At 42.8% G+C, this 23,620-nt stretch overlaps 1 protein-coding gene across 1 annotated transcript in view; it reads left to right on the top strand.

Moving 5' to 3' along the window:
* Positions 1 to 23,620, top strand: part of pdlim4 (PDZ and LIM domain 4) — a gene marked incomplete at its 5' end in the record, with an annotated part of 52,047 nt that overhangs the window by 7,448 nt on the left and 20,979 nt on the right. Inside the window, 2 exons of the mRNA XM_079214553.1 lie at positions 1,830 to 1,981; positions 10,387 to 10,468. Of these exons, the coding sequence (XP_079070679.1) occupies positions 1,830 to 1,981; positions 10,387 to 10,468 (234 nt within the window). The remainder of the gene's footprint in view (positions 1 to 1,829; positions 1,982 to 10,386; positions 10,469 to 23,620) is intronic.

Here is a 23,620-nt window from a genome sequence, read left to right as displayed (position 1 = left end):
GGCTGCTGCTCTTGCACAAGCAGATCTCTCTGTTGGTTATTTCCTGATGATAAAATCTTAATTTATCTTGGCTTAAACTACGGCTATATGTGAGAGAACGGAATATTATTTAAACACAAGGTTTAAAAAACAATACATCTCAATGTGGTTTCAGAGGAGGCTTTCCGAGCTGTTGCGGGGTCGGGCAGTGGGTGCTCATAGGATGGTATCCACTTAAAAACCTGGACGATAGGACAACGATTAATCACCAACACTTGACATGCGAGTGCCATTAACGGGAACATCATCTTAACTCTTCTGTTCTCTGAGTGCTCATGGTTACCGGTGGTCATTCTAGCCTTTTTAGCTCTCAGGTATGTCACACAGTACTTGGCTAGCATGCTCCGCCAAGCTTTCATGTGACACAGGCAACAGAAATGATCCAAACAATGTAGTCAATGCAGTCAAAAGGAAGAGACTAGCTAGCTAACTAGCAAGCCGTCCTCTCCAAAGCTCCTGGTTCCCGGCGAAATAGCCGGCCAACGAACGTCGGGGTCGGCTAATATGGTCCGGTTGGTCCATGTCGTTCCCAGAGAGCGAGTGAACTAACATATTGAGAGAAACTCCTATCTTCTTCTGCTCCCAACAATTTGTCATGATGTTATGTCAAAAAGGGGTCTACAAATGAAATGATTCTTGGTAAAATAATCAGCACATTAATCATTTGTTGCAGCTCTAGTCTCTTGTCAGTTGCCAACAGCTGCTGCTAGATTTATATACTTTACTATAGGCACCGTGTTTAGAACGGTTAATAATATTATTGTCAAATCAAACCCTTATTAAAATGCCACAGATTGTACTTCAAATTCCTCCAAACACATTATGACAAACGGCGATTGCACCCAGCTGCTGAAAATGTCCTCACATTTAAATGGTTGGGTGGGGGGGGGAATGCAGTCAAACTAATACTCATGCGTGTCATAGTTCGACAGCACATGGAAGACCAGAGACATTATGGCAAGCGTTCACATTTTATTAAATCTTTTGATTCATTGCTAGTAAAGTTTTATTTATTTATATATATATATAATTTTTTTTCTCTCTTCAGCTTGCTTGTGTTTTACTGTGGATGTCTCGGTCTGATGATTTGACTGGTAGTTTATTCTTATGTATTTCTGCCAAAACCGACCCGGCCTGCAAGCAACAGGGACATTTGTGTGTGTGTAATAATGGATAATTGTTGTCATATGGCGCTTAGTGTGTCTGTGAAGGTGAAACCCACCCATTGGGTAATCCCTCCTCCTCCTCCTCCTCCTCCCCCACTGCCTCCCTTTATTCAGACCGGTGTGTTTCTGGAATAAATGGACCACAGAGAGGAAACCTGCTCACTGTCCAACGGCTCAAACATAATCTCCCAAATGAAAGAGATGTGGACATGTTTTGCAAGATCAAAGCGAATCAAATCGGGGGGGAGGGGGGGCTTTTAGAACATATTGAGCAGATGTTTTGCAAATTAATCTTACATTACACAGAGACAGTTTAGGTTCAAGGTTCATATGCAAACACAAGCTCATAAGGGGTTCAGTCTGATGCAATTGCTGAGCGATCGTTAGTTTTTATCTGAATTTCTAAGGCGAGGTGTGTTAAAGAAAATGTTCCTCCAAAAACAAACTTGCTCCTTTTTACGTTCTCAAGCGCCAGCAACAACGACAAAGTGCCGCCCAAGGCAATATTTCATTAATCAAAAAGAGAGCTGCCTTTGTTGAACTTGGCCTCTGCGGTGACGCTCCCACACTAATACTCCTTTTCTTTCTTTCTTTCTTTTTTTCTTTCTTTTTGTCTTTCTGCAGGTGACACCAGGCAGCAAGGCGGCCCAGGGGGACCTGTGTCCGGGCGACACCATCCTGGCCATCAATGGCGACAGCACGGAGCTCATGACGCATTTGGAGGCTCAGAACCGGATCAAGACCTGCACCCAGCAGCTCGCGCTCAACATCAGCAGGTACGGAGACACGAGAGCCGTCTGAGCGAAGCCTTTCTTACTACATCATTAGGATGCAGTTTACTGTATTTCTACTGTAATTGCTTGCAGACTTATAATTTATATGCACGTCTCAGCTCATTTTTATTTCCAACAGGATGAATGATGGGAATTGTGACGTTCAGAATAAGTGGATGTCGGGATGTAGTACCGTCGTCACGGCTTTGACCTCAGCAGAGGCTGCTTTTATGCTCATTAAGTGCCCTTTTTCCCCGGCTCTTTTACTGCCAGGAGCACACACTGTTTCTATTTCTGGTTCCGCACAGTCGAGCCAGGTCCAAGCGATCGTCTCTCTGCTACGAGGCTCGAACTCGCAGCGAGTCGGACGGCGACCTTTTTAGAAATGTACTCAGCGGCTCGCCGTTGTCACCGATTCAGTTCATGGGGCGGAAAATTTGCTTCAACTGCTCTGCGTCATTTTTAGACCCGAGCATGCAAGGATGGATGACTCGGCCTTTCGCGGAGGACAGAAGCAACGTGTTTCTGTCAACATAGCCAAGTGGAAACCATCCATCTCAAGAGATAATGACAGGGAGGAAGAGAAAGGAGGTGGGGGGGGAATAACCAAGGAAAATCTGAAATGTCAGTTGCTTCCCACATTTATATTAGACGGCTGCTCGGGGTTGCCAGAGCGCTGGAGAAGTGCCGAGCGAATCTGGCAACCTCAGATGAGGAACACTGTGCGGTTTCAGCCTCTGTTACAAGTGACAACTGCCAACTGGGTTTCTTCAGCTCCTTTTTTTTTTTAGGGCAGCAGTCTCGCTCCCGTCATGGTTTGCAGTGTGAAGTTGACGTGCAGACGCAGTGGAAAGAAGAACCACGGAGAGTAATCGGAGAAGCGAAGATTCACACATGCAGGGACTCCATAATTGGATGGAGAAGCACTTATCTCTCTGCACTGTATTTGTGTGTTTTTATAGTACGTTCTATTGGGACCAGTCCCATTAACCCCCACCTGAAGCTGTCTGTATCCTCCCAGCATGCACAGTGTTGCATTATTCTACGAAACAAAGTAAATTAACTATTGACTCATATCTCATATTCTTGACTCGTATCTCATATCCTTGAACCCTGAACCCTCCGGGACTCGACTGACATCACCTGGTGGAGTGAATAAAGCAGCACGTTGCAGCTGATGAAGTAAAACAGAAATATTTTGGTGATTGACTAACGCTCTATTCGTGGACTAGGATTACCAGAAATTATCCCCCACGTCTGTTTTTGTCAGATAAAACATATTATTATCCAGGACTTTCTGTGTTTATATAATACTCACAAATACCTCTTTCTCCGGTACGAAAGAGTCTCAATGCCTTCCTCACTCTCGACCAGGAAAGAGACAGAAAAAAACATGCAAAAGAATTGTAATTTGCGGTGACAGTTTTGACAAATGAAGGACGTGTCGGAGTGCACGGGGCCTATTTAAAAAAACTAGAGGTTCTTGATGCTTTATTCTGGGGAAAAAAAAAAAATATTCATCAAATGACCACAAATAATCCACCAAACACACCATTGTCCTGCTGCTCATCAACCGTCCTTTGTTTGCCACAGAAACCGACCAGATTGCGGCCCAGCGGGGCGGGCCGAGGCCAGCTGCTGGCATGTGACCTTTCTGCAGTTTATTGCTGAGTAATTACGGTCTGAACCGCCCCGCTACTGGACCGGATGAGGGTCAGAGAGGAGCCATGACCCTCTGGCCCCAGAGCGTAAAATGAGCTGCTGAAGAAGGGCAGGGAAGGCAGAACAACAAGCAGATGAAAGGGGGGAAAAAGATAATTTAAAAGATGAATATGATGGTTTAGGATTATTTAGAGAGGGAGAGTGGGGGGAGGGGAGGGGGAGGAACGTCGAAGCCAAGTAGAGGAGCGGTGAATCGGAGCGACCTGTTGAGGAATCCACATGGGCTTTTTTAACAGCCAACGTTTTCTGCTGGGTGCATTGCTGGAAATCCAATTACACGGTGAAGCTCAGAGTTGAATTTCTGCCCCTGAGTTAGAGGACATGAGTCACAGCAAGATTTTTTTATTTTTATAATCTTTGAATATTCCTGCTCGGTATTGTGGAAAAAGGGACACTCTTCCAAGTCAAATATAAACCAAGGCTGGTTATGAGTAAAGTCTCATGGTTTCCAATTATTTGCAACCCGTAGCACAGCGATTTTAAAGCGTGGCGTTTGGCGTCCTGGACATCGAGTGATAGGTAGATTTTTTTTCTTTTCTCCCCCACAGGACAAATGCAGCACAGGAAGTTGTGTTAATAAACAGCAACGGTCACTATGACTGAGCACACAAACAACGTGCATGAGCTCTAACTTCCATCAGGATCTAGTATGTCACAGTTTTGGCTGCTACTCATCAACCACCAAAATAAAATGGGAATCGTAAAAAATGCATAAATGGGGAAAAAGATGCACTGCAAAGCAACTGTTGTGCAGGCTTCTTGCATAATCTTTAGTTTTAGTTGATGGTTTGGTTACTCCAAATTATTGTGATTAATTATTACAATTGTCTATTTCTGTTCAGTTTTTGACACGCAGCGTCCATGTTGTTATTTTAATCGGCAAAAGCATGACTGGAGCTGCACACCAATGATTTTACTCTTTGTTTGAAAATGATTGTAGAATCTGACATTTACGGAAAAAACGGTCGCGGTTCAGCTCAAAGAATCCTTATCAGGCAGTTATGTCATAGGCATACAAGAATAACTGATGATTATTTAATTGCAGCCACAGATTCTGGAGTCCAAAAAATTGTGACTCAAAAGAAATCACGCTGAATCACTACAATATATAATATTTCTGAGGACACCAAACTTCGCCGTAAAATATTTCAAAGTGTCACAGAGGGAGAAACGAGTCGTAAAATTGTAAATATACGAGTCTACACGTCTGCTGTGAACCAAAATTACAGAACATTGGATTCCTCTGAGCCTGAAGGTTTGTATAACGCAAGAATGTCTCTTTGCAACTTCTCCGCATTTATTACTTTCATTACCCCATTTTTTTTTTTTTTTTAAATAATTCCTATTCAAAAGCAGCTCGTGAAAGCTGAGTAAGAAATAAAAGAGGCTTCAAGAAAATTCGGGCCGGCAGCTGTAGTTGAGTCATTAAAGTAGGTGTCATTAGTCTTGTTCGTCCAGTACAATCTTGTGAACATATTATCTCGGGAACGTCTTGACGTAATTTCTTCAAATTTGACACAAATGTCCACTTTTACTTAAGGATGATCTGATTCGAATTTGGTAACCTCAAAAAACGCGTTCTTTTTTTAAACCTGCGACCACCGGTGTTTCATGATGGAGGTGGGAAGCTCTGAGACTATGAGGGCCACTCCAAATTAAATTCACAACATTTCAATGCTCATCATTCGTAAGTAAAAGGAAAGATTGAAATAGAAACTGAGAAAAAAAAACTTGCTCTGAGGTCACCATTTCACCGCAGCGTTTCATTTTCCTTCAGGCCTCCGTGCTGATGTGACCTGTCGACGCTACTCTGTGAGGTGAAACGCCCACGCTACTTTCTGTTAGTTCCTGGCGTCGGTGATCTAACCGAGCAGTATCGTCTCGCTGAGGTGGAAAAATGGCCGCCGCTCCTGCCACGCACACTGTCCAAGTTCACTGTAATGTCAGAGGACCGTTGACGGACTCACAGGGCCCACATTGGAGTGTGTCACGTCTGCTTTGCTTGGCTTTTATATCTTAAGACCTTAACAGTCTCTTAATATGTGGACCAGCTGTGGAGGAAACCTCCTCGTTCCTCTTTTCATCCATCATTCTTTTGACCTTTTCAATGTCCCTGACCTCCATGTACCACCTTTCTCCTTATCCAAGCCGAATTCCCACTCCACTCATTCACTTTTTCTTCTTTTTATATCGCCTCTTCTTCCAACCTGCTTTCACCTCCCTGCAGTTTCCCTTTTTTTCTGCCAGAGCGTATTGGAGAAAGCCATGTGGTCGCAGAGGCCCGGCAGCGGTTTGGATGCGTTTCCTCCCTGGTCAGGTCGTTCGGAAAGAGTCCTGCTGGGGTGGCGAGTTGCATGGTCTGAGAAATGAGTCATGATTACTGACTTGTGTGCGTTTCTCTGACTGCGTGTCTTGTTCTTGTGAAGTAATGATGCGGCAGATGGTTTAGAGTGTAATAGGTCAGTTCACCCCAAATAACCCCAAATATACATTTAGTTTAAGTTTTGTTTGCTATGGGATTGTTTATTCTAATCATAGACTGTTTATAGATGGACGTAGTCATCGTGACGTCACCCGTTGGTTTGCGGACTGAAGTCTTGAGTTTGGGGATTTTGCCGTCGCCACCTTGGCAACCAATGGACCATAATTGAGTAAATGAACATCATGCTGTATTGAACAAGACTTGAAACTAGAGATTGAGACATAAACTCATGTTTACAATGTTTACTGAGGGAATAAAGCAAGAGAGAAGTAGAGTCATTTTCTACAGACTTCTATACAACCAGAGGAGTCACCCCCTGGTGGTCAGGAGAGAGAATGCAGGTAAAAAAAAGAAAAGTGTTTTGTGAGGTCAAAACTCTAGATCTAGATTGATAATTAGCGCTACCAGTAACAGGTGAACTGTCCCTTTTCAAGGTTAGACCTGCAGCAGTGAGGGGTTTGATAGGATGAGAGGTTTAGCTGGTGTGTGATGTGTGGAGTCGGTGCATCTCTGAGCCTGGAATGAATGCTCAGGATCAGGAGAGCAAAATCAAAGCAAATCACAGGGCAAGGGGCTTCCGCAGGATTTAAGAGAAAAGACCTGTCGCCCGAGCTCTGACTCGCATTGACTCAAGGACCTGTGACTCATGGCTTAGGAATTATGCACGAGGCTGCACGGGACCAAATGAACGGGGGACTCCAGCAGGGACAACGATATAAAAGAAACCTCCAAAGAAACCTAACCCTAACAACCTTTTCCTAAACCTAATTACGTATTTCACGATCTTTTCCTAAACCTAACCAACAGGTTTTGTTGCCTGAACCTAACCAAGTTGTTTCCTGCATAGAAAAGACTGCATGTAACAAGCGGAAACTGACTTGTGTTGCTTGATTTCATAGGAAAACCCTTAAATAATGAGGAGTACCTTTTTATTGTATGATATCATACTAACCGCTGTATGACAATACGTCGCCCAGATGCAGAGTTTTCCCCCTCAGGTTTGCTGACGAGACCCTCATTTATGTTCTTTATATTGTGATTGTCTCCCTTTGCTCACTGTGGAAACGGCTCCCGTGGTGTCTGGCGTATATGAAGAGGCCTGAAAACTGGTTTCTAATGAGTTTGACGGAGCATAGCAAGACTTCCCAGTGAACCCCGAAATTATCCGTGATCTGCCACATCTTAATTTGAGGGTACTTGCTTGTTTTTTCCAGCCGTCCGTCTCATGCTCCTCCTCGAACACGATGATGCTGCGCAGCCAAAGTAAACTCAGCCTCCTGCTCCGAAAAACCAGATCCCCCCCCCCCCCATCAGGAAATGAAACCAGGCAGGGGGAGGTCAGGCACGGGAAAATATGACCAGAGGAAAGAATAGGAAATTCATCGTGATGACTGGAGACTTTCTTCCTTTCTCCTCTTTTTCTTTCTTTCCATTCGTCTTTATTCAATCGTGACATTGATGTGTGCAGTTAAGACCAGAAGGAGAGCTGGTGGGTGAAAAACCAAAGATGAAGTTTGAAAACAAAAGAGCCTGGAACTATTCCCCTGTGTCGTATTTATCATTGTGAATCTGTATTTAGAATGTGCACAGATCTGGTCTCTCGCAGTACTTCTGGCAAAGTATCGAGACAGAGGAGGGAGGAGAAAAGACGAGATAAAGCCACTCAGTCTGCAAATGGATGATCTGGTTCATATATCATCACAAGGTATTTCCAGGCTGGGAAAGGAGGGATCGGGCAGGAAAACAGACGAACAATGAGACGAGGGCGAGAGATCCCTCACTGATTACTGGAAGACATGCTAAAGTGTCAAAGGGAATATATAACAACCCAGTTCATTGTGACCGACCCGACTGGTCTCCGTCTGCTGCGCTGCTACTTATGTTACATCACATTTAAGATCCTCGAAAACAGTTTCATCAAGTACACTTTCATTTTTTCAAAACACTGTGACAAAGTGCTCTCAAATAACACCGAACATGTTTAAAACACACGGAGAATGAAATACACGAAGAGCCAAAAGTAAACGTATAAAAACAGAGATTCAAACAAAATAAAATGATGTAAAAAAAAAAAAATAGTTTGTTTTTTAAAATGTAACACAGATTTCAGTTTACGTTATTTATTATTAACGTCTGTGTTTGAATCTGGACCTTGGTACAACAAGGAACAACGCATCCGAGGCTCCTAGGGCAATAAGAGGTCCGATAGATAACTTGAGGCCTCTCAGAACCTTTTACATAATCAATAATATCAAGCAACGGGTTCCAGCTGCTGACACCAGAGGGCCCGGAGTAACAGGAATCAAATCGATGTGTTATGAAGACGTGGAGAACGTTTTTTTTTTTTTTCTAGATATAAACTGGATTACGTCCACCGATCAATATTTGAAGTGTGAGATTACATCCAGTTGTGAGCATGAAGCCGTTTCACCGAAATACACAGCCTTACAGTTGCGTTTCAAGTGGAATGGATTAAAAAAGTTCAGACTGACCGTCAGCGTAACAATTGCAGAAGTGTGACGTAACTCAGTTTCCACCCTCGTCTCCGTTATTCTGAACGGATGCTATCAGAATGGGCCTCTTCAGACTCGTTTCAATGAGCTGTTTGTTTGTGTCGTCGCCATCGAAACCAAACAATCTGAAAATACAAAGGCTTTCTGGTGGAGGGTGGGGGTGGGTCGTCCTACACAGCCCACCAGACACTCGCCACCTCATAAGAGCATCTTTGATAGCAACACCTCCGCGGTTCTTATCAACCGGATGACATCACCGCTCTGGACCTAGAGTCTGCCGTGTTGTGGGGTCGACAGATCTGTGCACGCTTGCCATTTAATGGTCTGTGTGGAAAGGGGTGTGAAAGAAGATATATATATATATATATATATATATATACACACACACACACACACACACACACACACACACACACACACACACACACACACACACACACACACACACAGCGTGTCCTTTAGTTACCCCGCATGATGCCCTGGTGTTACCCATCCTGCAAGCTGGATGCTTTCCCACTGAACTGCCAACGCCATGGCGACAGAAACCTCCCGACCCGAGGAACCAAAGAATTCCCTTCAGATCTTTTCATTTTTTTGTGTGTGATACGACAAGCAAACTGCCACCACTTCAACTCACAACTCAAAAGTAAAAGAGGAATGCAAGCGGAGCGTTGAGCGATGCCATTGGAGATTAATCGCAATGTTTTTATCAGCCTGAGAAAAAAGTTGCACGCCATTATCTTCTCTAAAGCGTTTAATTCTCTGGAAATGCTCATGCACGCACAGTAGGAACTAAATTATGTATTTAATCATTGCTGCCAGTCAGTAAATCAGTCTTTTTTTGTAAGGAAATGTCCATTACAGGAGGGGGAGAAGGCTCAGATAGCACTAATTCAGTTATCACTACTTTTTGATAAATCCTCGGCCCAAAATGAAACAGGTTTTTCTTTTTCCTCATCGTGGAGTTATGATGTGATGATGACTTTATCTTCGTACCAGTGAGAGGAGACCAGAGCTATGCTGTATCCCATTCCTGACGTGAATACCTGCCAAATTTACAAAACCTTTTATGACCTAATGGTTTTAAAAGAGGGTTTCGTACTGGGAAGTTGACTTGTAATTGTAATTCCACAGTTTTGCTAAAATGTGCCTTGACGGCACTGCCAGTAGCCACCAACTTTCTTCTTTATTTTTTTATTTTTTCAGCCCAGTAAATATTTTCCTGTTTTGGTCAAATTCTTAAATTAATTCCCAATTATTTGTTTCTTTTTGATAAAACATATGGGGCAAGCTAAGTAAATACCTGCTTATTGTTACATCAACACAAGTAATTTGTCCCAACGCGGTCCTCACTAAGCTCAACTGGAATAACAGCCAGAACCAGCTGTACATTAAGAAAGTACAGAAGAAGAAAAAGTGGGCGTGGTCGTAGCCCCACTTTGCCAATCAAAGCTGTGGTTAACGGCATTTCATGTGACTCTAAAGTCTTCATCTTTCCGAGCTGACAGTAACTATAAGAGGATTCAGGGGAAATTCGTTGCTTTCCTCAAACATTCTCACTCAGAAATAATGAAGAATAATAATAAAGACCTGTCGGCAAAGAAAAGCAGAAACAAATGGGCGCTTCAACACTCGGGCGTTCGATGGAGCGAGACTGATCTGACTCTGTTCTCATGGGTATTGTCTTTCAGGTCGGGACCAGGAGACAGAGTGTGGTCGCCGACGGTTAGTGAAGACGGCAAGACAAGCCCTTACATGGAGCCCGACTCACAGGTAACCAATGTTTACTCTGGATTTACCCGAGCAACAAGCAACAAGGCTTTTCTTTACTTCTACACTCACACCCACTGGGAAGCTGTCAGGGCGGATCCGCTTGCATTTCTCATGCTGAAACACACACACATGCTTTTTGTTTTTAACTTTCAGTTCATACTTTCGGCGCCTTTACAAAGTATGCACTGTTGTGTGCAGTTTGCATTCAACTGCTACTTTATCACAACACTGCACATTGAACTTTGACCCTGTCGCTCATTTATCTGCTGTGCAGGGGATTGTGGGTAAGAATAACCCAAAAAGTATGCTGCAAAATGTAACCAGATGTAGTAGAACATACACAACACAGTATTGTTGGTAAACTGCATTTGACATTCTTTGTATTGGGACAAACTAAATATTTTTCTGGCATACTCCCTAGTATCGTAGTACTGGAACGCACACTAAGTCTAGCATGCATATATATATATATATATATATATATATATATATATATATATATATATATATATATATATATATATATATATATATATATATATATATATATATATATATTAACCATCAAAATGTGAAATTAAGTTTTACTGCCGATCACTATATTCAGTAAAAATATGCAAAATAGAGATCGCTACCAATGCTTTCTATTCAGTTATATTTGCTTCCTTTTTTAATTCTGCAGAACAGATCCGTGACTTAAAACCGCGTTACGATCCGAACCCTAAATCTTGTGAGCCGACCAGTGGCAGTAAATACTTCAAAGTGGCTGCTGGTGCTGACCCCCATTTCTCTAATCTGATTTATGTCATATTTGGTTCGTACTTTTGAAATGTGCTGCTTTGGAGCCGGGTCCTTTGCCACCCACCACATCAGCCACAAGAGAGGATCATTCACATCTGGGGTCATAACTCAGAAGTTCAGTTCTCTGGGTGTGAGACCCGAGTCTTCTCGCTCTGTTTACATCATAAACAGGATCCATGGAAACCGGCACAACACTTGATCCGTAAATTGCATGTACGCTATCATTCACGTGGTCATAAATGAGATAATGCCTCCAACTGTTCACTGGAAAGGTTTGTAAATAGTATCTTGATTGTTCTCGGCTCGTACGAGCTGCCAGAAGGATATTCAAGGCATGATGAACTCCGGCAGATGATCTTTTCCAAGTTTTCCAGTGCTGGCAAGCCAACAGGTTTCTGCTGTGATTATTGAGGCCGTGTGACTGAAGGAGACAGACAATGAGCATATTGTGGCTCAGACATGTGAGGGTCCATTCGTCGAGTGGTGCATTGTGGTAGTTATGTCTTTCAGCCCTCGCTGTGGAAGGGTCTCCTTGTCTAAAAAAAAAAAAAGAAAAGAAAAAGGGTGGAGCACACAAGTTTTTCGATTTCTTTACAGGAAAGTATTGTTTTCCCTGTCAGAGAAGAAAGTGAAAGAGACTTTGGCTCATGTAATTCATCTGCGTTGTTTGTGGACGGAGGATCACATTAATTCTCTCTCTGACATGATCAGCAGCTTCCCAGGAGACTTTTATTCTGAAATTACCAATCAGTAAATTGAGCTGCCAAGTAGAAACACCTGATACCAACACTGATCCATCTTGGTTTTTGGCGATCACTATCATGGTTAAGACGCACTTCTATGGTTTGAAATTCTAAGACAAAAAACACTGACCACTCCAAGACCGGACAACGCCGTGGTTGCAACCTGTCAATCACCTTGTAGCCCCGCCCCTAAAGCATCCCCTGCTTTATCTCCTTGACTCTAAATGGATCATAATTTACTAAATGAACATCATGCTGCATTGAAGAAGACTTGAAACTAGAGATTGAGAAATACACTCATGTTTACAATGTTTACTGAGGGAATAAATCAAGAGAGAAGTAGTCATTTTCTATAGACTTCTATACAACCAGAGGAGTCGTCCCCTGGTGGTCAGGAGAGAGAATGCAGCTTTAACACATGAAGCATATACTTCTATACAACCAGAGGGGTCACCCCCTGGTGGTCAGTAGAGAGAAGCCAACATTGGCTTCAGTTTTCTGACCCCGAGGTTTTCGCCTGGTAACTGCAAAGTATTTTATAAAAAACATGGAATTTGAAAGAAATAACTTGTTTCTCATTGGCTGTACTGCCAGTAAAATTGTATAACAGGACATTGGAAAGAAAGATTGAGTGTACAGTTTAACCCAGGGGTGTCAAACTCATTTTAGTTAAGAGGCCACATACTGCCCATTTGGATCTCAAGTGGGCCAGACCAGTAAAATCATAGCATAATAACGACAATATTTCTCTGTTTAAATCATTGGTGAAGGTTTTTGGATGATAAACCCTATTCTAAGGTCTTTCTACAATAAACTAAAAACATAAAGACCCAAAATTCAGACATCAGCCCACTGTTCATCTGCCTGCGCTCTCCTCTGCAGATTCCCTTGCTTTGTGATGCGTTTGTGGCGCCACTTTCATGATGTGATCCATTTTTAACGACTTGCAACACAATGCCTCGCAGGGAAAAATACAGTGGAATGTCCAAAAACTTCATCCTCCATTAGCAGCTTGTACTTTCTCCCTGAATTTCGTCACAACTCCTGTTTTTCTCCCGATCATTGATGCTGCACCGTCTGTAGCCACACTGACAGCACGGGTCCAGTCCACTCCGACACAGTCCAGCGCTTCTACGAGAGCGCTAACAATGTAATTGGCTGTAGTGGTGTCTGTCATGGGTATCAACTCAAGGAACTCCTCGGGTACCGCCAAAATCTCAACACCATGAATGCATATGGCTAGTTGAGCAACATCTTTAGTGATGTCAGTGCTCTCATCGATTGCAACTGAAAATGCTACAAATTACTTTACCTTTATGCTTCTTTTGGCTATCCAAATCTGCTGAAAGATCAGAAATCATATCCATCACAATATTCCTCGTTAGGCTAATGTTGGCAATAGCCTGTCACTTAAAAAAACCAGACATTCAAACAATAATTTCATGCCAACTGCAGCACAATACTGTGCACATAAAGACTATCTGCACTGCCATAAGTTTGATGTGAGAGAGGAACATCATCATACATCAGCAACAACTGATTATTCAAACCGTAATTCGAGAGGAGCAAATCTGTCTCTCTCAGCTCTTTTCTCCCCCATTTGTCTCTCTCTGTATCTCCGTAAAATCTTATCCAGTCCGTCCTTCCTCCCTCACTGAAGCATAAAAATGTTCCCTGGCGTCTCTTTTAATGAAGCGAACCTGGACGGCTCAGTCGGGGCCACTTCATCATCACACTCAGGTGGATTCCTCTGAGCAAAAAAAGAGGAAGCATCCACTCCCCTGGGTCACATAAAAGACAGAGGCTCTCAGTTTCTTTCCCTATTCTGACACACGGCAATGCCGATTGTTCCTCAATGGAAACACTATTTGCACCGGGACATTCCACCATACCATTTGAACCAAATCCAGACTGAACTGCCGTCCAAACTGGGTAAGTGAATCAAATCGCTGGATGAGGATGACTACACAATATTTTATTTTGCTGGCAAAGATTTGAAGCCGCCATCCAAAACCTACCAATGCTGATCCGTACCAGGACACAAAGAAAACAATTACTCTGGGAAATGGCTGCACATTTTTACGGCCTACATTGGTGTTTTTACTCTGCAGACTGACGCCAAAGAATATTGTACGATTTCTACCACTTGAGCCCAAGAAACTCTCCCGAATAGTTATGAGTCCAATGACGGCATTCTGTATTCAACGTTTCTCTTGGTTTTTAATTCATGGCCTCCTTGTTCTTGACCAACCGTCTATGTTGTAAATTCCAGTCTGGCTTGTAGGCAGCAGACAGGAAGTGAGACATGGCAGCTATGAGGTGTTTCCTTTCACCTTGGAAACACGGGAGATTCTCATAAAAGTGGATGAGGAAATGCTCTATTGTTGGTTATAAGTAAGTGTTTGTGTTTTTGCAGTCCGGTGGAACTACACGATGTGCTTCCAAAGAAATGCGCTCATGTCTTTTGGCAAGACTTTCCCACAGGCGACTGGACGTCACACACCGCCTCCTGAAAGGGAAATGATTTTGATAATGAGCGGTGGCAGGGATGAGATTATGACCAGGTGTCATACAGTAAGTAAAACAGCAAGTGCATGTGTTGGTTTGACAGGCAAATTTTAACTGTAGCTCCACTGTGTTGTTCGGGGAAGACTATTTAGTTGTGATCAGACGCTTTGCACAGTTTCCAAATTTCATGCAAAAGAATAGGGCGCACTTGAGAGACGGAGAGGCTTTTAAGGCAATATCAAGCTGAAAGTACTGAACAACCTGATCAACGAGCGAATCATTAGCTTTTTGCATCAAATACTCTTGTATTGAAGACAGAAGCTGACCTACTGAACACCTTTGGTCCTCAAACCTTCTTTTTCAGTCCCACCTTTTAGACAAAGGACTGATTATGGTATTTTAAAAACAATTCAGTTTTAGTGTTTCCTGCTTTGATTTTTAAGCTATATCTCCCCATGTTTTACTTTCACTGTCTCTGAGTGTCTGCACCACCCTCATTAGCTTCACCTGTCTCTCCAGCCCTGTAGTCACCTGTTCCCACTAACCCCATTACTCCCCATTTAAACCAGTCCAGTTCCCTTCTGGTTTGTCTTAGTGGTGGTGAGGTCAAGCTTCATGAGGCATTGAAGCTTTCTAGTAAAATGTTCCTCAAAATGCTTCATGTGCTCACAAAACCACCTGTTGGAAAGAGTGTAAAATTGGCCCATCTATTACAGATTGAGGTGGCTGTATTCGGCGCCAGTTGGCCAATGTGTGTCAATCAGTCCTTTTTTGTCAATAATTCAAAATCCGAATGGCAGGAGGGTCACTATGTGTTCAAAGTGGCAGTGAATATGATGGTGTAACTACGAAAATCATGTAGACGGGGACTTCATTCGCTTTTAGTCAGGAGCAATAATTTCTTACCGCATCGGTCCTTAACAATAGGCCCGTTTCACAGCAGCCATTTTGTAATTGCAGGGTAAACACAGGTGTAATTGATAATACTGATAACAGTTACATTTAATGTCACAGCCATTACAGTGAGCCAGCATGCACAATACCAGGGGCCCAACCCACCGAAATGGAACAGGGGCCATAATTAGATTTTTTTTTTTTACAATCACACCTGTGTTTACCCTGCAATTACATGTCAGAATCGCTGCTGTGAAAAGGGCCCAGACAAGCCTCGATGCACGCTTCACAGTGACCCTCCTAGATTCCTAGATTCCTGGATTCCTTGACACATGCCTTCGACAGCGCTCGTGACATCACTACCAAACGCCCACGAGATCAACGGCTGAATACGGCTTCTGACCTCATCTGATTTAGAGAGTTTCATCAGCGGAGATAAAGTGATCGCGGCCCAATTTTGCAAATCATCATTTCAAGATGGAAACTGCATCATGTTTTTTTTTGCACGATGTCCTTCGATGAAATAACGTCTGGTTTTCACGTTTTATTTTCCAGTGAGAAACATTTTCACTGTTTATCTCATTGTACATCTGTCGGTCCTACTCTTGGAAGAGATTGAATTCAGAGGTAAAGCGATACCACCAGTTGCTGGTTCTCAAAAGTCCTTCCCTCGAAATGTAGTCGGTGGCAGCTTCAAATAGGTGGGAATGGTCTGTCGGTCAGCGTTGAAGCCAAATGGTCTTTTTTTTTTTTTTGGCAAATAATATCAGAATGCCAAAATCAGGCGATCCTGTTACTATAGGGACGGCCTTGCTGGAAAGAATGAGGAAGCCAATCTGGATCGCGCGTCGCAGAGGCTTCCAGGAGCCGGTGGCTGAGGGCCAGTTTCTCAACGGTTAACGTTAATGGGAGCTGGCAGGCTGCGTTCCTCGCGTGATTTGCAGACCAAAATGCCTTCATGGCTTGGAATTTAATTTGAGTAATGTAAAAGAAAATGCAAAAAAAAGTCCAATATGTGTCATTAAGAGCAATTTGCCTTCAAAAAAATAAAAATAAAACAAAAGATAGTTGTAAACTTAATTTGTCAAAGCTGCACATTTATGCTGACTGATGGTGTGGCCAGTTTTCGTGCAAAGACTTAAGATAAACATGTACACCATAAAGATGCTGAATACGAAAACAATAAGGGGCCATTAAAGGGTTTAGAGTGTTCTTATTGGTTGCCAAAATATGTTTACTGGTTCCACTGCTACTTAATCCTCTGCCAGAGACCAGTTTAGCATAGCTGGGAAGTCTTTTTGAGCCGCTCCACATTCATTCACACAGTAGGTATTTTAGATCACAGACCTCTCACCCCACTTATTTAGTTGTTTGTGTTCACTAATCAGCCAGTAATCCCCAGAAATGTCCAAAGCAGTCTTTGGGTTTTTACTAATGGAGCCCTCCCTGCTACTCTCAGCTGTCAACATGTTGGGGAGTGGACCGGGGTCACTCGGAGCACGCTCTAACGGGGTGAGAGGGTCGAGAGAGACTGCACAGGCTCGTTCACATTCAGAAGATTTATAATACTTCTGGCCCGTCCTCTGTCCAACTTTTTGGGGAACAGAGTCCAAAATGGAAAAAGGTTTCTGCAAGGAACTTTTAACTGGTTATGAAACTGTCTCAATTTAATACGGAAGGGAGGCAACGGGAGAACCAGGAGTGAGTGGGACAGACTGTCAGACACCTGCTGCAGTAAAATGAGGTTTTCAAAAGGGACCCTGGTGCTCAGAGGGTGCTCATTACCGCTTTCGTCCACAGGGACCGCCAGAATCAACGCGGAATGAAAGCTTCTTGTCGTAGCTTTAACCTTCCTCTGTTGGAGTACAAACCGCTCCACGATTGTGTTATAATGCTGCAATTAGCTACTTTGTTAACAATTCAACTCAACCCTGTTGTGACTAATGGAAGTAGAATTATTTTAAAAGCTGTATTTAATAGAGTATATTGAAAAAACACATCACATTTGAGATTGTAATGCTACAGCCATCTACCAGATTCGTAGCCAGAAGCCCTGAAACTATTTTCCGGTCCACCTCGGCTCTTCTCCTCTACCTCCTCGTCTTTGGCCCGTCTGTCTGTCCACCCAGAGAGGCTTACGGGGCCAGGCCTAGGGAGCCATAAAGGGCTGGTTTGTGTTTGGTCAGCGGTGCAGAGCGCCATGGGAAAAGCTTAATTTCGAAGGGTCCGGGGGTGGATGGGGGGTGGCCGAGGTCCTCGGTTAAGGACAGGCATATGATTTCAATCAAGGTCCCCCTCCCTGTGGTTGTTAACTGAGCCCTACAGGTGAATTATTGTTTTGAACCTGTATACTGAATACTGTCAGCCATACAAATATAATTTTTTGGGAATATAATGTTGTATGAATCAGGTTATGAATGATATCCGAACAAAGCCCTCTGCAAAAACTTTCAGAATATAGAGTGGAAGGAAACTGAAGGGTTTGTCGTATGTAGAAAATAATATTAATTTAGAAACAAAAGCCTGTTAAAGATACATATGTTTGAAAGTAGGGTGTAATGATTAAGTTATCTAATATACAGTATATCACCATGAAACTTCTCCACTTGATTACTGACATCTTATGTTTAAAAATGCAAATGAGGCATTATAATGTTACCTTTTGGTGAATTTAAGAGAAATATACAAACACAAATAGACAAAGTAGTAAAATAAAGACCTAAATGTGTATTTAGGATGTTTTCTTTCCACCAGTCTGAAAGAAGACATGTGATAAAAGCTTAAAATTGCGCTAATGAATCAGTGTAAATTGAAGTCAGGTTGATGAAAAGAGGAACTTGGTGCCTCTGAATGCACATAAGTTAAATACAGTATAATACCTTTTTTTTTTTTAATACAGAGATAAATGCACATGCATGCTAAAGCAGACTTTCTTCCTCTTTCCCGGGTTTCTTTGTGCCTTTCGTTCTTCTTTTCATCCTGTCATGTCAGACCATTAGCCACACTTGGCCACCGTTGTAAAACAGGTCGGTGAAATCAGATGGCAGCCTGAATTTATGTGCACAAATAGGAGACAACACTGCTTCTCATAAATAGTTGTGGATCTCTCCCTCTCCGTCTCCTTTCCCCTTCTTGACGACTCTCGAACCCAAAAGGAATGCAGTGGAGATTTGGGGGAAAATTAAAGAGTTGCCGCGCTCAAGAGAGAGAAATTAGGGAAATGGATGATCTCACAGATGGCTTTTTTCAACAGCCTTGTTCTGTTGAGTTTCTGTCGGAGATAAAAAAAAAAAAAACGAAGCTGCTCATATAAACTTTAAACTGTTTTGACTACGTTAGGAAAACAAGATAAGGTTTCCAGGGGACTGAGGGCGATAAAGACATTCACCAGATTAACGCGACTGTCACTTTAAGACTAAATCTACATTAAACCCGTACATAGTCCAGACGTGAAAAGGTGGAATCAATCTTTTTAATGTGACAGTTGGGTTACAGCTGATTTGTGTAATACAAAAGGGGGAACCAAGCCACCTTACTTTTAGAGCAACTTGAAAGCCTGTGCAGGTCCTGAATGTTACCAAACTGGCATTTTTATAAGGCGAGCACCAGATGTGCTGCCTTTTAAACCTCAAAACAAATCTGTCTTTGCAGTAGACATGTGAGGAAAGACAAAAGGAATGGGGGGGGGGGGGGCAGTTCAGCTGAGACAGAAGTGTGTGGGTGAAAATTGGTAAACATGTAAACAACAAGGAAAACCACCTGTTAAAGTTACATTTTTCTGTATTTTTCATATGTAAAAGGTAATTTGCCTTCTACTACTCCCTCCTCCACTTGTTCCCCTTGCAATTTGAATGCATTTGTATTCTTTCTTCTGGTTTTGTGCTCGTATAGTGTTGTAAACAATGAAAGATATTTGGGAACAGCAGCTCCATAGCAGCAATCGGATTGTCTGACAGTAACAATCAGCCATGAAAACGGCCTGAAATCACATATTTTAAGATGACTGCGGTTCTGACTCGGCATCCAATAGCACATCAGGAAAAGGTTTCACTGTCACTGTAAACAACGCTCTAATTCAAGTCATGTCATTTATACACATTAGTTAATCTACAGAGTGAATTAAACCAGCAAGCTAGCTGAATAGCTACTGGCTAGCACCATGTCCATGGTTCTTGACTATGGTGACCCGCCGTCCCGGGATGTTCCCGCTTTCAAGCTGCGTTGGTCCAGAGTCCTGACATATCTTAAAAACACTCAAATGTCCTGGTTTTAAACCATATTAAAATACTAGTAATTACTTTTTCCGTCGTAAAGTACTCTGCAATGAAATGCTGCGTTCCACACACACTGAAAGAAGCTTGTTCAGTCAGTGATAATAGTGGTAATAGTTCGTATAGACTTTGGGGCGACTGTGGCTCAGTGGTTAGTATGCCCGTCTTTCAATCAGAGGATTGGTGGTTCAAGATAGTCAAGGTCGATGAGTCCTTGAGCAAGACACTTAACCCCAAATTGCTCCCCGTTGCTGTGTCTACGGTGTATAGAGCAAACATGTTGCTTTGGATAAAAGCGTCAGCTAAATGAAATGTAATGTAATAGAATATCGTATTAAAACGGACAGGTAGAAATATGCAACAATTCTCCTATAGTGTGCCAACATGTGCTCCTACATGGAGGTGTGGTGACCCTATTCTTGATATAATGTATCTTTACGTTTTAATACCTCCTGGTTAGACATGCAGTGTGGACTTCTGTCAACCTCTTCTGCACGACAATGCTGGCAATATGTGACCATCAGCTCCTCGATACTCCTCTGTGGATTGATGTAAACTTCCAAATACGCATCATTTGGTAAAACTGATCCCTCTTTGGAATCTAAATGGCTGCTTTCCTGCCTAAGAATTGATTAAAACTTAAAAAAAAACTTTTTCAAAAGCTTAAAACCATTTACCAGCTAGTAACGCTGAGCAAAGTTCCCTCTAAAACGGACGTAAGATCCTGTAGTTCAGTGAATAAGGTCAATATGATGCTGCTGCTTGTGTTGTGGAGCCCATGTGTGGTTCATTTGGAGTTTGGAGCTACGTAAACAAGACAGACTTGATTTCTTCTTCAGGACAATTTCCCCTCCGGTCAATAAAGAAAGACGGGAATGTTTTTCTTGTCCGTGCATCGATGTCGGTGTGCGATTACCTATCCTCCTCTCCGTATTATGTTTGTACAGATTAGGAGTCATGAATGAAACATCTTCCCTGTCATGCCACTGCAAGAGCATGAAACACAATACACTCGACCTGCTTTTTATTCTGCGAACACGGACGTGAATAAGCTTGCCCGACAGTCATCCAGTTATTGTACTAATTGATGTCTGCATGTTTAGCCCTCGTCTAAACATGAGAAATGAATAATGGATTCTCAATAATACTTAAAACACGTGTCGGGACAGAACTTCACCCTTCCAGCTCTCGGTTTTGTTCTCGGGAAACGAAAGAGATGAATCGAGCTGAGAAATACAAGATGGCTCGGTTCAAAAGGGCAATTTTAAAGAAATCCATCAATCCTTACATCCCTCTTTTGCTGTTTAAACACATGCAGAAATGTCCTTTTTAAAGGCCGGGTGTAGATGTGTTTGGTAGTATGGTGGTTCAGAAAGTACCAGGGCCACATCTTCAGTTGACCTTTAGTGTGGATAGAAGGAGGTTAAAGTTATTAAGTGTGCACACTTAATAACACACTTTATGGACTCCTGCGGGCTTAATAATAATCATAGTCCCACAAAACTTTGGCGCGTATCTCCTCCCGCGGCATTGCCAGCACATGCGTCAAAATACATCAAAACGTGCGGCCTGATCGGGAATTGTGTGCTATGACTTTTCTAAGCAATTCGACTGGCCGTTTTCCAGAAAAGCGCGAAAAATGGCGAGAAATTGTCCCATTGACTTGAATGGGGTTTCGGCGTGAAGAGAGCAAAAACAAGTTTAAAACGTTGACAAAAGTCTGGAGTTTATTTGCCCAATTGGGCAATTTTTGATAGCTAGCACAGTTTTCTTTTAATTATTGTTCAAGTTTAGAAAAATTTGGGGACCATTTCAGAGTTTACAATGGGTGTGTATGGCGCAGGTTAGAGTGGTGATGTCATCGCTAGAGCACGGAGGAGCTTCAGACTCTTGCGGAAAAAATATTTGTATTTTGCCATTCACTCCACAATATTTACTTTTGAGTAATTTATATATGAAAACTTTGGAAATATTGTGCTTGTGGTACACATGCGTCGTGGAATCCAACAAACGAATACTGTTTTGTCAGCAAGCCTGAAAGCGACATGAAGTCCGGCCAACTGCTCCATCAACCTCCATGTTAAATCTGACCACAATTTTCTCTCATGACGGAAAAAGTGAGCACTTTATAAACTGAAGTTATGCTCTCATTTCTAAATCCTTACAAATATATAAGTAGACGGAAACGTTCTCAGAAGTCTTGTGCTTCTCATTATTACGTTATTTTCGCGATGGGATCCACGGTTGTCTGTCAAATACAATAGTTTGAAAGGTTGTTTTCTCATTAAATCCACAGTCCAGTCTCCCTCTCAGTGACAGTGACACAGCTGCTTCCAGTTAGCCAATCGAGGCTGTCACCACAACAACCAGTGACACACATGCAGGTGGAACTGACAGTTGGTCAGCTGACATCCTGACTGTGTGTGTGTGTGTGTGTGTGTGTCTAAGTGCGCGTGTGTGTGTGTGTGTGTGTGCGCGCTCATGTGTAATTACGGTCCCGTGAACATAGCGGAGAGACAGAAGTGAATTTGATTGCTAGCATCAAGTTAGCTTTGTGTTAGACAAAGTTAACTGACTGTGTGTCTGCGCACGTAGCAATATATATATATATATATATATATATATATATATATATATATATTGCCACGTCTTACGGCAGTAGTAGCCACACTTTCAAAATTTCTTGAGAAATGTTCTAGTTAGTTATATATCACAATGAATTTCCTCTTGAGGAGGCATTTTGCCACAAAAAAAAGCATGACAATGCATTGCTAAAACAGGAAATGCTTCCCTGATGAAACATCAGTGAGACCTGGTGCAGAATGTATCTGAGGGCATCAGTGATCTTATCAAGTCGTTACTCTATATGTCCACAAAACGTAGAGGGTTCGGATCCTTTGATTAGGATCGAATGAGGTCCACCATCTGTGCAAATATGGCTAAAGATATCGAGACTGCGGCGAGCACCCGGCTTCAGAGTAACTGGTTTACCCCGAGAGGGAGCCGCAGAGAGCCGGGTGTCACTGACATCCTGCCCGGCGAGGGTTTGACTCTGTAGGAAAAGCGACATGAACCACGAGTGACTCTCTGCTGGCGTTTTCAGAATCATCAATCTTTTTTTCGGGGGAAGAGTAGAAGGTGGTGGTTTTAAATTTCTACAAAGTCACCCGTCTTAACTGCAGGAGGCAATGACAGGGCCAAGCTGTGGGCTCGTTGGTGTAGAGGAGGACGGAAAAGTGCTGATTACTGTGTGTGTGTGTGTGTGTGTGTGTGTGTGTGTGTGTGTGTGTGTGTGTGTGGTCGGTCCAGGCGAAGGCTGAGGACAGGATGACATGCAGCAGACCCATCTGTTGAAATGACAGGGGTTCTGTCTGGAGAAGCTGTGAACCTCCACCTCCTGCAGTTAAGGCACTTTAAACTTGCCCAAAACACACACAGTCACACACATGCACGCACACACATTCCAGTGGCTCGACAGTCCGACTGTTTCCAATCCCATACTGCGTTGTTTAACTTGTAAACAAGTCACTTTGTTTCAGCTCAAATGTTTATAGTCTGAAGTTATGATAATGTGCAGCCCTGTTAAGTCTTTCCTGAACGGCCGACTATCTCGGAAATTCAAAACACTCTGAGAGGTGGTGACATCACCGCGAGCCGCGCAATAAAACTTTATCTGTGAAGTTCAGTCTCCGAGACAGATGAGCCGGTCTCGCAGTGAGCGTTATCGCTGGAGTGTGCTGATAGTTGAGACTCGGTGATGTCACCGTGAAGAGTGAAGCCGATGCAGAAGTGTCTTAAAGCTGCATTCTCTCTACTGACCACCGAGGACCATAAAGCAGGGTAAGCTTTAGAGGCTATCTAAAGATGTCTTATTCAGTGTTACTTAGCTCCACACTCTCTTGTCGCTCCTGGTTGCATGAGATAAGATGCCGACG

The sequence above is a fragment of the Taurulus bubalis genome (genome assembly GCF_910589615.1).
Source record: "Taurulus bubalis genome assembly, chromosome: 2".
Lineage (NCBI taxonomy): Eukaryota > Metazoa > Chordata > Actinopteri > Perciformes > Cottidae > Taurulus > Taurulus bubalis.
This window is presented reverse-complemented; position numbering and strand designations above follow the sequence as displayed.